The following is a 17,249-nucleotide window of genomic DNA, read 5'->3' as shown; positions in this document are numbered from 1 at the left end:
GTACAGATGCATAATCTTATGATATCCAGAACCCTTTCTTCTGTCTCCTATTGTATGTTGCTCTGCATTAAGAAGAAGGCGACTTGGTGGCCAAAATTTTTAAACGTGGATCTCTAAAGTCAGGCACCAAAATTCATGTTTAGAAGTGCTGGGCACCCACTTACTTCAAGTCTACTCACTTATTTAAAATTAAACACCCTACTTTAGAGTTTTGCTGGACAGGTCTAGTGTACTCGGCACTTCCAGGATCAAGAGCTAAATGTATATATTCTTGTAAGCAAAAGAAAAAATAAACTCTGAACTCATCTGCCCCGCAAAGGAAAGGAATGGTGATTGTGTGGAAAGCAAAAGGGAAAGAATTTTGCAAATAGCTCCTATTATAAATAATGAGGAAAACCCCATTTTCAAAAGTCACTTAGTTACTAAGGCCTCTACCTTCCATTGAGTGTCAATGAGATGTAGGGATTTTAGGCTCCTAAACCACTTAGGCACTTTTGACATTTTTGCCCTTTTACATAGAATTTACCAACTACTCCCATAAGCAATATCTGGCAATACTAATATATTCATCTATAGAAAAGGAGTACTTTTGGCACCTTAGAGACTAACCAATTTATTTGAGCATAAGCTTCCGTGAGCTACAGCTCACTTCATCAGATGCATACTGTGGAAAGTGTAGAAGATCTTTTTATACACACAACGCATGAAAAAATGCTCCCCCCACCCCACTCTCCTGCTGGTAATAGCTTATCTAAAGTGATCACTCTCCTTACAATGTGTATGATAATCAAGTTGGGCCATTTCCAGCACAAATCCAGGTTTTCTCCCCCCACCCCCCCCATAAACCCACTCTCCTGTTGGTAATAGCTTATCTAAAGTGACCACTCTCCTTACAATGTGTATGATAATCAAGGTGGGCCATTTCCAGCACAAATCCAGGGTTTAACAAGAACGTCTAAAGGAGGGGGGGAAGTATTTTTTTGTTATATATTCTTGTTAAACCCTGGATTTGTGCTGGAAATGGCCCACCTTGATTATCATACACATTGTAAGGAGAGTGGTCACTTTAGATAAGCTATTACCAGCAGGAGAGTGGGGTGGGGGGAGATATTTTTTCATGCTTTGTGTGTATAAAAAGATCTTCTACACTTTCCACAGTATGCATCCGATGAAGTGAGTTGTAGCTCACGAAAGCCTATGCTCAAATAAATTGGTTAGTCTCTAAGGTGCCACAAGTACTCCTTTTCTTTTTGCAAATACAGACTAACACGGCTGTTACTCTGAAACATATTCACTTATGGATCAAGTAAGGTAATGTGTTAATATAGTTTTTGCTGTTTGGGTGCATTAAAAACTATGTATATTATTTAGGTGCTAATGACTTTTGCTTTGAGAATAGCGCAGTTGTGATAATTTTAATGTAGTTTCCCCAAATAATCTCAGCTAAATGGTGTTGATAATAGGGATAGACAAACTTGCTTAGTTTAATGTAAAATCCCAAAACCATTGCTCATCTCTCAAACTGAACTAAATCTAAAACTTTTTTGAGGTTTGGGAAAGATTTTTTTTTTGGAACCTCCCTGATTTTCTAGGTCCCAACGTGGCCTGTATGGCTTCCCAAAACATACACTCTCTCTCTCTCTCCTTACTAACTACTGCCTTCTTGGCTGGATGGCTGGCAATCTTTCACCTCTTTGCTGAACACCTGATGGCCGTTATCTTGAAATTGGAAGAGGTGGGGTATTGTCTTTGGGAATTAACCATGCGGTCCCCTTCTCCACTCTAGTAGGTCATATTGATCTGCCACTTTAAAATTAATGACGCACCAAAGACGTGATGCTCCAGAATGCACTGTGATCATTAAATCAACTCCTACAAGAAAAGCTGATTCCTTCCTCCCATCCTCCCTCCTTGCAAGATCAGTTTTTCATAGGAGTTATGAAATTTCAGGATCTCAAATGGCACTCTTGGGAATAAGCTCCTGGCTGCCTTTTACATTTTTAAAATGACAGCAAATCTTCCCACTACTGCCCCACAGTGCACCAGTGGTCTTTCGAAATCCACAGCTTCTGTAAGCTGTGCCCTGAAACTGTAGGATAAGTATCCAGAATGCAATGCCTTGAAACAATTCATGAAAGGGCAAGCCTGCAATGGTTCTTCAACCCCTTCAGCTGGGCTAATTTGTGTTTGTCAGTGTAGTAACAAGTGTCTGTCCTCCAGTGCAGACACAGCCATCATATTTTTGGTTGCTTGAGATTGCAGTATATGGTATCCAGGAAAACAGTTTTGAATGCTCCATCACCACATTTAAACTTCTCTCATCATTTGTACAGTCATTTTTCTTTCTAGTACATATTAATTTGTGCAGTTAACCATACAGTACAGACTAATAAACCTTTCAATAAAGTTACATCATACTCTCCTAGTCAAAGATTACAACATTTTATTTTACCATATTATCTAGTCTAAAACATGAAAAAAGGAAAATGTTAGTACATCATGTAAACAATTAGATATATAGCTGCAACAAGACTAGCATACTATTTCTCTGAAATGTAGTATAAAATGAACACAGAGATTTATTTTTACAGGTTTGGTTTGTTTGGATTTTTCTCTTAACACTTTTTTTTACCAGGAAGAAATTTGAAATGATATTTATAGAATGGCTCACACTCATTCTAATTCAGCCTTTGCACTGACAGGAAAGCCTCCGAGCTACAAATATTTTCCCCCTGTAAGCATTACACTTTTTTTTCTTTTTACTTTCCCTTCTACTTATTACTAATTAAGTAATACTAGGGGAAAACACTTCCCTCCTATAATTTGAACTACAGCAGGGTTAAACCAAACAGGCAAACGCTTGTCTTGACTAATTTTCTGTCATTAATCTTATTAAATTAGAACAGGATTGCAAGATAGCCTGAAACCACTACAGCACTTAGAATTCTTTGCAGACTACTGTCTGCAAATGGCAAAAAAAAAAAAAAAAAAATCTATTCAGAGAATGGAAAGATTTATTGTGTTTTTTTTTATGTTGTTAATATAAAGCTGCATGTACATTTGCAACAGAAATATGCATTGCTTCAAGGGCCAGAATTAATGCAGGAAGATGAACATTTTACCACATTCATGGTGGCTCCATGTTTTATTCTTTGTGATAGTTAACTTGCCACCTAGTCTGTAATGATCACCCCACAAATGGGATTCCCTATAATAAGAAGGTGGTCTGATGAGGTGAGCCTCTGGAAACCAAGGAGTGTTTCTCTCTCGGTGATGTGGAACAGCAAATGGGAGGTGGAACTGAGAGAGGGGGGCTTTTTTATTTTAAAATGGAAGGTTAGGATTAGGATGTAGGAACATGTGAGAAATTGGAAGGACTACTGAAGGAATGCAAGCAGATGGTGCAATGATAGTGATGTGGGGAAGGGGAAAGGGAGCCGTCCAAAGACTTCATGAAGAGTCACTGGTTTCACATCTGGCTTTTGACCACAAGGTCTTGCTGTCTGGCCAGTGACTGTGTGTTGTAATTAGCAGTATGAGAAAATCAGAAGCTTTCAGATCAGGAAGAAAGGAACTGAAGCACACACAAACTGAAGAAAATGTGAGAGTGAAGGATCGAAAACATCCGGGCAAAATGCATTTGTTTAGATAAATTCATACATACTGTTTCCTCCTTTTGATTTCTTTCTTGTTGCTTTTTCTTTACATTAGGTATTGTAATATCACTTTAAACACTTCATGCCAGGCATTCAAGTCTCCACCTTATAAACCCGACAGGCATTTCTGCCTCCCCTGAACTCTCTGATTACATGAGTTTTAGGAACTGGCAGGTGAAATAACTGCCCGAATCTGCCTCAGACTGATTCTGTTTTGAAAACTTTATTAACATTTATTCATTTTCATATGCCAAAAGTGCTGAAATACTATGAGCGGCTACTCACGTGATATTTCTAGCCTGGCCAGAAACAGGAAGTACTGAAAGAACTTTCAACAGAACCTGATGCAAAATTTGGGGTTGGAAATCTTGCAAGAAATCTGTTTAACTTGGTCAACAGGAAGAAGCATACTTTGGCAGGGTGCAGTAGCCCCATCTGATCCTTGATGAACAAAGAGTTAATTTCAGTTGATTTTCTCCTCCTCCCATTGTACAGATGCTCATGGAAGGGAAAGCTGAGCTGAAGTTAAGTGTTTTCACCAGTGACCAGGCAATGACCATTCTCCCTGTCATTCATCCAAACATTTTGGGTGATCATCTGATCTAAACCTTCAGACCTTTTGAGATTCACAATTGTTAAATGAAAACATTTGCTCCTGAGCACAAGTGTTCCTAATAGGATGCAGACCTGCCAACTCTTGCAATTTTATCCTGAGTCTCATGATAATTGGTTGTTTTCTTAAAGCCCCAGCTCTTGTTGTCAGGTGGTTTTTTTGAGAATCTCAGGTTTCATTTTTTTAAGTAAATTTCTAGCCCTCACAAAAGCTTGAGCAGGTGAACCCTAGAGGTTGAAAAATCAGAAGGCAAATAAAAAGCTACCAAAAATATATTATTTAACAGTCTCGTTTTTAAGACAATTCCATGAGTTTTTGGACCTGTCTCATGATTTCTGAACACTTGCAGTTGGCAATATTGGGAACGTACAACTCCATTACTCTAGTGTGGTCAGTCAAATTATAGATATGGGGGTCCAGTTAATCAAACCACTTGAATACATGCTTAAGTTCATCCCTGTTCAACAAAATACTTAAGCATGTACTGAAGTTCATCCCAATTTAAATTAAACAATTTAGATTGAGTTGAATTAGGGCTTGTAGAGTCAAATTTAAAATCTAATCACATGCAATAATTTTGTGACATGACAGGGTGGGGTCCCACTCCTGTCTCTTTTCAAGCAACAAATCACTCAGAGACCATCTTCTGGTCAAACCACCTCATGGGTTAATTCGCCGTGTTCCCACCACCACCTGTGCAAACTCATGCAGCTCTGTATTTATAATGTCATACAATCCTTAGTTTGGTCAGCCGTGGAGTAGGGAGACAGAAGGTTTCTTCTCCCTGAAAGATCTCTCCTGGCTCTGACTGTGAATAGCCTATGGATCTCTTTCTCCCTCCTTTTGCCTTTCCTACCTCTTGGATAATGGGCTAATTAGCCTTTGGGCTCTGCTCAACCCATCCCAATTCACCAATTAGGCACAGCTCTTCCTAGTCAGGGCTACTCTGGCACACTACTTGTAGTTGCAGTGACCGGATTGCTGCACCAGCAGCTGTTTCCCAGCACTCTGTCACAGACATGCATTAATATTCTGTGTTACACATACTGGGTTACGTTTTATAATACACCAGACCAGATCCAATGCAGTGGGCAATCTAAAGGAATATTGGTGGTAAACTCAATAATCTGAAAAGTCCGTGCAAGTTATATCTCCTGACAGCTGTGAGTGATGAGTGGAATTTTCCTGAAGTTTTGTTTTTTCCAGGTTCTTGTGAGAGGTTTTATTTTTAATCAACTTCTCAGGCACCCCAGAAATAAATGGAGAAAACACATGTACCATTGCAATCACAGTACATTTCAATGTCGTGGCTTGTATGTGGGATGAACTAGCACTCATGTTTTGGAGAGAAGGAAGGTTGTATGGTTTTATTTGCATATTATCTTGCTGCTGATTAGGATGGTGGTTAAAAAAATGCAGGGGAAATCCTAATCTTCAGGACGAAAGAGGAAAAATAATGTTTTATAATCAGTAATATGCATAATCCTAACAAAAATAATAGTAACCTTTTAAAATAAACTTTTACCTCTTCTACTGAGTCCAACAGTATGAATGTTCATGAGGTGAGACTCCTTTTACACTCTGAACCCACATTTGAAACTTGATCAATTTTTTTTATTTACATGGAAATTTCTGAGGCCTCTTTGTAGGTAGTGTCCACTGTGCTTAAAAGTGACTTCATGTAATATAAGTATTATAAGACACGCACCACAGGTGACTAGGTGCCATGTAGGGATAGCCTGGAAGTAAGGGCTGTCAAATCCAGGTTATCAGTAAGTGCAGAAAAAAGATCATCATCCCACATCCTTCTTTCGAGGTGCGTAGAGTTCTGGAATACAGCTAAAACTATTATCTATTATGAAGGACAAACCACCATCACAGATCCTTCCCCAAACACCCTTCTCTTGGTTTGGAGGATGTGGTGATCAAATCATTGTGGTGGTATAGTCACGGTCTCTAAGCGTGTACGTGTGTGTCTGCCTCTAAGTGTGTCATGAACACATAGGGCTAGAGAGTGTAAGGTCATGGTTTTGATTCTAGCATTGTGGGAGCTCAGTTTCCAGCCTGCTTTAATTTAGGCAAACCCTGTTTAACCCAACTTTCGTTAAATGAAACTCTGGGTTAACCTAGAGTCTTCCCCAAATTCCACGAGTACATTTTATTGCATTGTCAGGCTTCAGCCTTGTGAAGCAAAACCTTAGGGGATCACTACTAAGGAAGGGGATCACTATATTAGGAAAAACTTTTTCACTATGAGGGTGGTGAAACACTGGAATGCGTTACCTAGGGAGGTGGTGGAATCTCCTTCCCTAGCAGTTTTTAAGGTCAGGCTTGACAAAGCCCTGGCTGGGATGATTTAGTCGGGGATCGGTCCTGCTTTGAGCAGGGGGTTGGACTAGATGACCTCTTGAGGTCCCTTCCAACCCTGATATTCTATGATTCTGTGATTCACTAGGACTGAAGCACTTAGCTATCTAAAACCACAGTGGTATGAAGGTTTCTGATGTCTCTTTTCTCTGACCCCAAGACCTTGGGTTAACTTGGCTTTACCTTTTCTAGATTATTAACTGTTCTGAAAAGAACATCACTGTGTATTAAAAGATTTTTCTTGTGATTTTAAAAATGTATGTAGCAGGTTAGATTAACGTGCTCTTCATATCTAGTCTGTATCAGATGTAATGTCCCTTTTCAGCAAGGTGGTCTCTACTGGTGTAATGCGAGTGTCAGTGATGCCAATTATAATTTAAAATTCTGTTTGCAGTTGCATCTCCCCTTTGTTCATACTGAGAAATGCTTCTTTCCTTATGAACTTTTCACATTACTGAGCAAAGTGGGTGGAGTTTTCCCTTAAGTTATTTCTATTGTTGTAAAACTTTGATGATGGTAATAGTGAGTGAGTTTCTGTTGGCTCTGAAGATCCTTTTGTAGACTGTTGGGTATTAAATGGGTCTCAGTGACCTCCAACAGCAACTGACGTCTCCTGGTCCGAGCACTTCCTGTAGTTTTCCTGGTGACCGTTGGTTTTCTATTAAGCTCATTTGAGGCCTACTTAGTTTTAGCCTTTGCCCTTTAAAGGGAGGGGCTAATGTTAGTTTTGGCTTCTGAATGAAAATGTTTCTTACAGGCTTCGAGCAGAACAGCTGCAAAAAAACCCAAAACAAAAGTTAAATCACAAATCATATTTAGCATCCCAATGTTACTCTTTACAATGTTGAATGCAGTACAGCACTGCCGCAAACATTAGTGCAGTTAATGTGTACAGTATACAAAAATTAAGTGTTTTCAGCCCTAAACATGCAAAAGCCTTGAGTCCGCCCTCCCCCCCTGCAAAAAAAAAATCATGTGATTGGCTTAAAAATCATGAGATTTTAAAAAAAAGTTTTTTTTATCTGCCTGATGGTTTCTGAACCTATAGAGTGCACTTAGGTCACATTTGCAGGTTTTCTCCAGAACCACGTAGACTAGAAATTTACTACTTTGTTTGTTAATGAAAGCTGAGATTCTTATGAAATTAAATGCTTCCAGGAGCTGAAGCTTCAGGAAAAATATCATATATTGTATGATAAAATCACAAGAGTTAGCAACACTGAATATATTTCAGGTAAAGGGCACGACTGGTAAAGGCAGATAAAGGACACTTCTCTCCTGTTGCAGATGATTGAAACTGAATAATCTAAATCTAAATCACAAGTGCTGCTTTTCAGAGATTTTTTAGCTTAACCCCACAAAAGCATAAAGAAAAGGAGTACTTGTGGCACCTTAGAGACTAACAAATTTATTTGAGCATAAGCTTTCGTACTCCTTTTCTTTTTGCGGATACAGACTAACACGACTGCTACTCTGAAACCCACAAAAGCATGGAATTTGACCACCACCACCCTTTAGTGCCGAAGTATTGCAACACATCCACTGTTCAAAGCTCCCATGCTTACGCACAAGCTTAAAGGAATAAAGATAGTTTCAGTCTTAACTCCGAATTTTGTAGGTTTCATGAGTCAGACCTTAATATTTTTTGATAATTTATTTTGAAACAGGCCAAATCCGCAAACTTCAGATCTGGACTTTCAAACTCCCCAAAGTTAAGGACACGTTGGCTCTAGTGGTCCAGCAAGCCATTTGTATTATTCTTCAGATCTTGCCAGTTTGGAATGTGAAAATCGAGTTGGAAGGATAAAATGGGAAGCACAGATACAAAATGTTTCGGTACACCCAACAGGCTCCTACAAATTACATTAATATTAGAGTATCAAAGCAGGAAGGAAACTAATTTCGGCCCCAGTTCAGTTAGACATGTGCCTACTTTTAAGCATGTGGGTAGTCCCATTCACATTGGGCATGTGCTTAATTACCTGGATGAATTGGGGCTTAAAACTGAAGAGCCTTTTCTTGGCCTATGTCTACACTTAAAAAGCTAATGTGGCACAGATGCGGTGCTGCAGCTGCACTGTTGTAGCACTTCAGTGTATCCACTCACTATAGCCATGAGAGGAATTCTCTTGTCGTAGTTAATCCACCTTCCTGGAAGGCTGTAGCTAGATCGACAGAGAATTCTTTTATTGACCTAGCGCTGTCTGCACCAGTGGTTAGGTTGGCTTCCCAACATCGCTCCAGGGTGTGGATTTTTCAAACCCCTGAGCGACGTAGATGGGTCAATTTAACCTTTTAGTGTAGACCTGGCCTTAAACTGAGCGTGAATTAGAATATGGCAGGATGGAATAATAGTGCTCTCGAACAGAGCTCAGCTTTGGTAAATTAAGAGGCAGATAAAAGATTTCCTGTGAGTTTTGCCTTAGCTGTAAAAACAAAAAATATTTTTTAAAATAACATTTTTATCTACTTCATGCTAAGCAATGAATAAAAAGCATGTGGGCATATCTTTTAGAAGATAAGAAGACATTGGAAATACCAGTAAGGTGCTCATTTTATTTTATTTTAATTTTTTTTCAGCCGTGTGTGTTTGACTTGGAAGTCCCATGTTTTAGGACTTACAAAGCCCATGGACTTCAAAAGCCATTGTTGCTCCATTCTTGTCAAACTGCTGCCTTTGTTCCTAGAGCTAATGAGTTTATACAGTCCTGCAGAGAGAATTGACACCAGCCTCAAATAAATGAAAACAAACCAAATGCTACTAAGATCAGTGCACTAAAGTAATTATGGGTTGATTAAATGTTTATCTTCTTTACAGGTGGGAGGGAAAGAATGAAAATGAGGTAGGCCGATGCAAGGAGACTGGCAAGATTCATGTGACCGTCGATCACAAATACTACAGGCCAACTGAAGTGGTAAGCAAATGCGTTCTCTCAGCTTTGCAAATGAATAATCCAATCATTCAGCCAATAAATTGCTGCATTTGGCCAGCTGTCTGTGGAAATGGTTCTAATTGCACTCCTGCTGCCAGCTTTCAAATGCTCTAAATTAGGTTCCTCATCAGCGCCCCCCTCCCCCCCCCCCCCGCCCGTAGCAAGTTCTCCAAAAACAAACAACAATTTCTGGAAAAAATCTGGAGGGCCACATTTGCAAGGCAATAATTGACACAGCTGCGGTGTTTAAACTATTGTCCTTACACAGGACAGAAAGAGCATGTATGAAACTTCACCATGCAGGAAACAAACAAAAGTCAAATCAAAATGTTCTCTCTCTTTAAAATGCAGTATTTGATCATCTCCCTCCTGTTAGGAAAAAATGAAGAGAGGTGCGTTGATAAATTTTGCATTTTAAAATATTTCCTCAATATATAAAATAAAAAATAGTTTGTAGCATAATCGATAAACTCCCTCCATTGAATAGCCTGGGTAAAAATTCCATTTTTGTGAACTTTGGTAGCATAGTAGTTATGAAATACTCTTTTTTTTTAAAAAATGTTTATAGGGTCCCACTTAGCAAACTCTTCCTCTCATAATACTCTCAAACTTTTATTCACATGAGTACCCCATTGAAGTTGACAAGGATACCATAAGCGTGGTCTGCTAGATGGGGCCAATAATGTGTGTGTTCTAATTGAATAGAGAACTCGTGACAAAAAATTAGTGAACGATTAGTATGCAGCCAGGTGGGGTCATGACAATACATGGTGCTGGCATGGAGCGCCGCCCAGGTTTTTACACCCAGAGAACAATTGTTGACTGTGTTAACGGAGAGTGGATGTGCCTGAGAAAGGATGTGTTCTGTCTCCTGGGGAGGACACAGACAGCCCTGCTGGCTGCTGACACAGCATCAGCTGGCCATGGGTCCATTCAGAAGTGCTGGCATTAACTTCCTGATAAGAGTGAGGTGCTACAAGAGCACATTTGTCTTGACACAGATTGCGGGAGTGGGAGGGGAGGCATGTTTATGAGTGACCAACCGTTCCAAACTGAAAATTTAAAGAGCAATAGAAACTTTGTTGTAAATAACTATTCAAAATGGCTGGACTCTTATACCAGAACCATTTCAGAAGCTAAGAAGTCGTTAAGAATTGCCTGTCATTCTTTACTTGGGCAAGGTGTTGGAGTGATAAGAGGGACATAAAGACAAAAGGACTTGCTGAACAGGAAAAGGACACTTCACCCAACAAGTCTGTGCTGTATAAGACACCACTTTCCTGCTTTGTCATCATACCCCCAATACTTTTCTCTTACCTTGCAAATGTATATTCACTCCCCCTAACTCATTGGAATTAGGTATCTGCTTCAGTGACCTTACTCTAGTTCTACTTTACTCCATCTGTTTGCTGCTTTCTGCTTGAAATAGTTCTGTCCAGGATCTCCCCTTTTGCCTTACCCGTCCCCCTTTTTTAGAGCACGATTTCTGGATTTCAAAACCTTCTGCACTGTGAATAGATTGTTCTATGGCTGTGTTATTGCTCTAACAGGTAAGCATTGATTCTTCTTGGGACTACTCATGCAACCACTGATTTGTGCACCTGCATGGGTATATGTGCTTACAAATAAAGGCGTTCAGAATGGTAGCCGTGTTAGTCTGGATCAGGAAAAATAATGAGGGGTCCTTGTGGCACCTTAGAGAGTAACAAATTTATTTGGGCATAAGCTTTCGTGAGTTAGAACCAACTTCATCAGATGCAGACTTTTGAAAATACAGTCCTATTTAGCTAACATAAAGATTTCTCTTGAACCATGAGAATAAAATAAATCTTTAGTGTTTCCTGAGAACAGTAAATAATTTGAATTTTGGAACCCACCGAACTGCCACAGCTATAGTATCTCTGAGGTCACTGTATCCTTACTAATGAAACTGGAACAGAATTCACTGTTGCAGAGGAGCTCTCACAAGGGTATGGTACAAAAATAAATATCAGTGGATGAACCTCAAAAAAAAAAAAAAAAAGTTTCATTGTGCATAAGCCCTGAAAAGTTCTGAAGGTTACTGGAACTTCTCCAAAACTTTTTATTTCTTTGCTTCTCCCCTTCTCTAGTTTCCATTCTCTCCTTCCATCAACTTCATTTCTACGCAGGCTTCCTATTTTCATATTGCCATTAAAAGATCCAGGAGGGCTGCAGAGCTGCTCTATTAAGATCTGGAGCACTCCAGGACTTTTCTGGGTCAGAGGCATGTGTTTTGAGGCACCTCTGTCCCAAGGAAACCTCAGAATGACTCTTCATTAAATCCTAAGCCTAATAGTGAAGTGGCAGAAGCTGTTAAATTTCACGATGGGCCTGATGGTGGATGCAGGTTGTAAGGGGACTGGAGAGGATTTATCCAAACCTGGGAAAGGACAGAGGTTTGTGGCTGGCTGGCTGTTGTTTTACTCCCAAATCAAGTTAATCCATCCATATTTACAATATTCAGAGCAGTCAGCAAAACATTTAGGGCTTCTGCAGGGTGATTTGTAAAATCATGGGTCAGTACAACTTTAAATGCACAGCATTTCTCAGAGCCACTCAGACTGGCTCTCTGATCTCAATATCCTTATGTACACCAGTGACACTGACCAAGACTTTCAAAAGTGATGAGTGATTTTGGGTGCCCAACTTGCTAAACATCCACCATCTGAATATCAAGCCCCTTTAAAGTCCCTTAAATTGGACACCAGAATCGCTATTTACTTTTGAAAATCTTGGCCAATGGGCTCAATCCTGCTCTCACACCAGTGAAAATCAAAAGTAAATCCATTTAAATCAGTGGAACCACATCCACGTAAAAGCAGTATGTAAGAACATCAGAATGGCCATGCAGGGTCAGACCCATGGTCCATCTAGCCCAGTATCTGTCTCTGATAGTGGCCGGTGCCAGGTTCTTCAGAGGGAATGAACAGAACAGGGCAATTATTGAGTGATCCATCCCCTGTTGTCCAGTCCCAGAACCCCAGCTTCTGGCAATCAGAGGTTTCGGGACACCCAGAGCATGGGGTTGTGTCCCTGACCATCTTGACTAATAGTCATTGATGGACCTATCCTCCATGAATTTACTAATTAGTTTCCAAACCTAGTTATACTTTTGGCCTTCACAACCTCTCCTGGCAATGAGTTCCACAGGTTGACTGTGCGTTGTGTGAAAAAATACTTCCTTATATTTGTTTTAAACCTGCTGGCTAGTAATTTAATTGGGTGACCCCGGACTTTTCTGTTATATGATGGGGTAAATAACATTTCCTTATTCACTCTCTCCACACCAATCACACCTCCCCTTAGTTATCTCTCTTCTAAGCTGAACAGCCCCAGTCTTTTTAATTTCTCCTCATATAGAAGCTGTTCCATACCCCAATCATTGTTACTGTCCTTCCCTGTGCCAATTCTACTCCATCCTTTTTGAGATGCAGCACCCAGAATTGCACGTAGTATACAAGGTGTGAAACCAAAATCTGATCCAAAGCCAAAAAGCAAGGAAATGTAATCGGGAAAATAAAAGGAGTTATTTCACTCCATCTCCATTCAAGGGCAGAAAGCCCCAGCTTGAAATTTTGAAAGCCAGCTAGGGGATTTAGCCACACTGCTCCCATTGAAATTAATGGGAATTGTGTGACTACATCCCACTGCTGACTTCGAAAATCTAAGTTTCTGCACAGTAAAGCAGCTTTCTGCGCTCAAACTGCAGACGTGTACACACTGCCAAGCCACTTTGTGCGCAGAAACTCCTCAGTTGCAGCGCTGCAAAAAAAAAAAAAAAAAAAAAACCACCTCGACGAGCACCGTAAGGCTATTTGCACAGAGGCTCCAGCGCTCTATTGCCAGTGTAGACACTTGATTGCTTTCTGCACTGTAATTGGCCTCCAGAGCTGTCCCATAATGCCTCAAGTGACCGCTTTGCTCATTGTTTTGAACTCGGCTGCCCTGGAGACATGCTCTCCTCCCCTTTCAAAGCATGGTTTCTGACAGCCATTGCGTGCTGTGCTGATCGCTCTGGGACACAAAGCAAACCATTAATGTGGAATGCTTGTGCTGTTGAACACAGAGGCAGGTGTGTGTGTGTGAGAGAGAGAGAGTGTGTGTGTGTGTGAGAGAGAGAGAGAGAGTGTGTGTGTGTGTGAGAGAGAGAGAGAGAGATTGCTGTGCAGGGAGGGGAGGGCTGAGGTCGGGGTTTCCCCCTGCCTCAGGACTGGTTGCTTCCTGCCGCTGTTTGAACTTACAAGACAGCATGCTGACACACTCTCTGTCCCCAAAACCACACTTTTTTTCTCTTCCCCACTCCCACACACACACACTCCCTGTTACACACACTTCCCCTCCCCCCCACACACACACATACACACTTCAGTTGAAAAGCAGCTGGCAATGTAGTAGGATGCCCAAGGAACAATAGGATTGGGAAACCTGCATCATGTGATGCTGTGCCTGCCCCATGAGGCATTGCAAACCCTTCCCAAAGCACCCTGCAGCCAGTTGCGCAGTGGGATAGCGACCACAATGGACTGCTGTCTTTGCCCTTGCAAGAGCTGCTAATGTGGATACACTCCAGCGTCACAGGGAGCATAGTGTGGACACGGAACAGTGGTTTAATTCCAGCATTTTAATAAAAGTGGTATAACTTGTGCTGCTGAAGCTTTTTCTTTTTTAAGCTTAATATAATATTTTGAAATGTACAAACAAATGGACACTCATACTACATACAGTTCTGACTGCATGGATGAGTTCATTTTTTAAATGTATTTATTCCAGTCAGTTAGCACTCCCTCTGCTTCAGTACTGAATTGAAAAGCTTAGCAGCTTTAAGCATCTACCCAGCACTGAAGAAGAAACCTTGAAATGTGAGACTATCTTCTGGTTGAACTAAGTAAACTTTGTGAATGCCTTGCCTCTAAATCTGTTGGCTGTCTTTGGATATTGAAACCTTTGACTGCTTTGGGGCCCCCTGGTACTCAGTGGCCTTGGGAATTTTCCCCTTCTGACCCTCCCCTTCCCCCTGCCTCTCCCTCCCCTTGCTGATCACAGACCTAACAATACCATTTCTTTCTATTTGTATTCTATCCCTCTCTGTATCCAGTCTGACATTTTTTAAAAATGTATAGACAGTATAGGCTAATGGCTACAAGAACCTTTATACCCTTCTCACAGTCAATAGGTTTCATGAGTGCTGTGTTACAGTCCCAAATACACTCTCTATGGGTTTGTTGCCTTTTGTGTTCTGTGATTATGTTTTCAAACAGTGTGCGGGCTTTTTAAGCACATGGCTCCTTTGCTAAGAGGTGCATGACTAAAACTGAAGCTTGGACAATATAGTAATAACCTCCCCTTACTGTTTCATTTACCTACAGAATTCAAATCCCTGTGATTTTGGTCTCATTAGCTCTTACTCTTTACTATGGGCAAAATGTTTAAATGTGTATACTTGAAATAGGGCAGCTTTAATCCATTTTTAGGCACCAAAATTAGGGATAGAGTTACCTAGAGCACAACATGTCTGAAAAAACATGCCTTTTATTGAGGTACTTAAATACAAATTTAGCCACCTAACTTTCAGTGCCCATTAAAAAAAATTTGGCAGTATCTCCCATGTTTTGATCTTTCAGCAAATGTGGTTTATCATTAATTTGCTATCTTCTCATGCGCCTAATTTACATATATTAGAAGCAAGGAATGGCCCAAAACTAAAAGACGTCCTAGTAATATCTGAAGAAATTCAGTAAGCTAGCTCTAAGCAGAGACCTCCCTCCAAGACTAACACAATGGTTGCTTATAATCAAATTATGCTTCTTGAGGTGATTTAGCAAAACTGCTTCTAATATTTTTCCACAAGTGATGTTAAGATAACTGTTCTATAATTGCTCCCTCCCTTCCATGGCCCTCTGTTGCAACAATGATGTTTAACACTTCCCAGACCTCAGGAATCTGATCTGTCATCAGAGAACTTAAAAAAATACCAGTTAGGATTTCACTAATTTCAGTCTTCATTTCTTCAAGGAAAGGAAAGAATCTCTTTCACCTTGTGGAAACATTATATGTAATCTAAATCTAGCACTTTGTATATCATAAGTGGGATCCTTTTTTCCACACTTTTCCATTGGCATCTTAGGGTTTGTCTAAGATGGGAAAATTTACACTCTGGATTAAGTTGCATTGATACACTGTGTCTACATTAGGGGTTTACACTGCTGTAACTACTGCTTACCTTAATGCAAATTTCCCTAATGTAGAGACACCCTAACACTTCTCTCTTACCAGAAGACACACTATTGGCTTTGAAGCAGTTGTGCATCCTCTTCCGTAAAGAACAATGGCACACTAACCTGTTCCTTTTGTTATATCCCCTACTTCCAATTCTTAACAATTTAGGGGAGGACCATTTCTTTTTCTTTTGCCTTTCTAGTGTAGCTATACTTGACAAAAATTGTTAGCTGGAATGGTCTTGACAGCAGAATGTCCAGTAATTCTTTGTCTTCCTGTAATTATCTGTTTAACCTGTTCTTGCTTGTTTTTAATAGATGTCTCAGTCCTCCTTACCAACTTGTTTATATTGTGAAAGGATTGTTTGTTTATATATCTATATATATTTAAAGTCTTCTACTTATTGCTTACCCTAATCTTTACATCCCTGCTTAACCAGGATAGCTTTAAATTTCACTCTCTTTAAATGTTTTTCAAATATTCAGCTCTGTGTTTCCCATACTTCCTAGCATTCCAGTAAAAATTCCTTGGGGCATATCACATTCCCCCAAATTCAGCTCTCCTAGAGTTAAAAAACGTTGGCAATGCTTGCTTTAAGTGTTCTTGCCCTAAAGAGTATTTAAAATCTAATGAAACTGAACACAGAATGAGACGTGCTACTGGACCAATTCCTACTGTCAGGTCCAGAATTGTCTCTGACCCTGTACACTGTTGAATTGTCTGTATAAGGAAACCCATGCTTCCCTTCCTTAAGAGTCTGTTTTGTCACCAGTAATTTGTAATTATGCATATGTAATTTGCATTACCAATTATGAGAGTTAGATGCTAGCTTTGAAGGAAGAACAACAGACCTCTCATCTATTTTAAAAGAAAATCTTGATCTGCTTTCTTTTCTTGTCCTGGAAGTCTGTGTCTCATCCGATAATACCTTAGTATACGATTACCTTACTTGTCCTTAACTCTTCTCCAGACTGACTCTGCTGCTGTGTCAGCCAATATATTTTCTTTACTTAGTTCAGACTCAGTATTATCTGTCAGTTCCATTGCTACCCACCCCTCTTTTTCATTTTGCCTTTCTGTCTGGTAAACTCTGTCTTCTGGTATTAAAACCCTGCAGACATTTTTCTATTTCAGTACAGGTGTCTCTTATGTCAGATACTTCAGAGTTACCATTGAAAACTTACATTTCTGATTTAGCTATAGAAGGATAATAATGTGTCCCTGTGTTGTGCCTTTCATAAGGAACTCAGCCCTTGACAAACATTGAATAATTAAGCATCTCAAGCGTGTGAAATAGATCAGAGGTGCTGCTGCCTCCCTGTTTCACTAGTGAGTAAATTGAAGGACAAAAAAAGCTAAGCAACTTGCCTATGGTCATGAGTCAGTGGTAATGCCAGGAATAGACCTGAATAGCAATGTGCTCTAACCATGTGCTTAAGTGCT

At 40.1% G+C, this 17,249-nt stretch overlaps 1 protein-coding gene across 1 annotated transcript in view; it reads left to right on the top strand.

Moving 5' to 3' along the window:
- The window catches only part of GMDS (GDP-mannose 4,6-dehydratase), a 551,379-nt gene that overhangs the window by 441,373 nt on the left and 92,757 nt on the right, over positions 1–17,249 (top strand). Inside the window, exon 9 of the mRNA XM_048839737.2 lies at positions 9,455–9,551. Within this exon, the coding sequence (XP_048695694.1) occupies positions 9,455–9,551 (97 nt within the window). The remainder of the gene's footprint in view (positions 1–9,454; positions 9,552–17,249) is intronic.

This window comes from Caretta caretta, chromosome 2, assembly GCF_965140235.1.
Source record: "Caretta caretta isolate rCarCar2 chromosome 2, rCarCar1.hap1, whole genome shotgun sequence".
In the NCBI taxonomy this organism is placed as follows: Eukaryota; Metazoa; Chordata; order Testudines; family Cheloniidae; genus Caretta; species Caretta caretta.
Note: the sequence above shows the minus strand (reverse complement) of the source record. Positions and strands in the feature narration are given on the sequence as shown.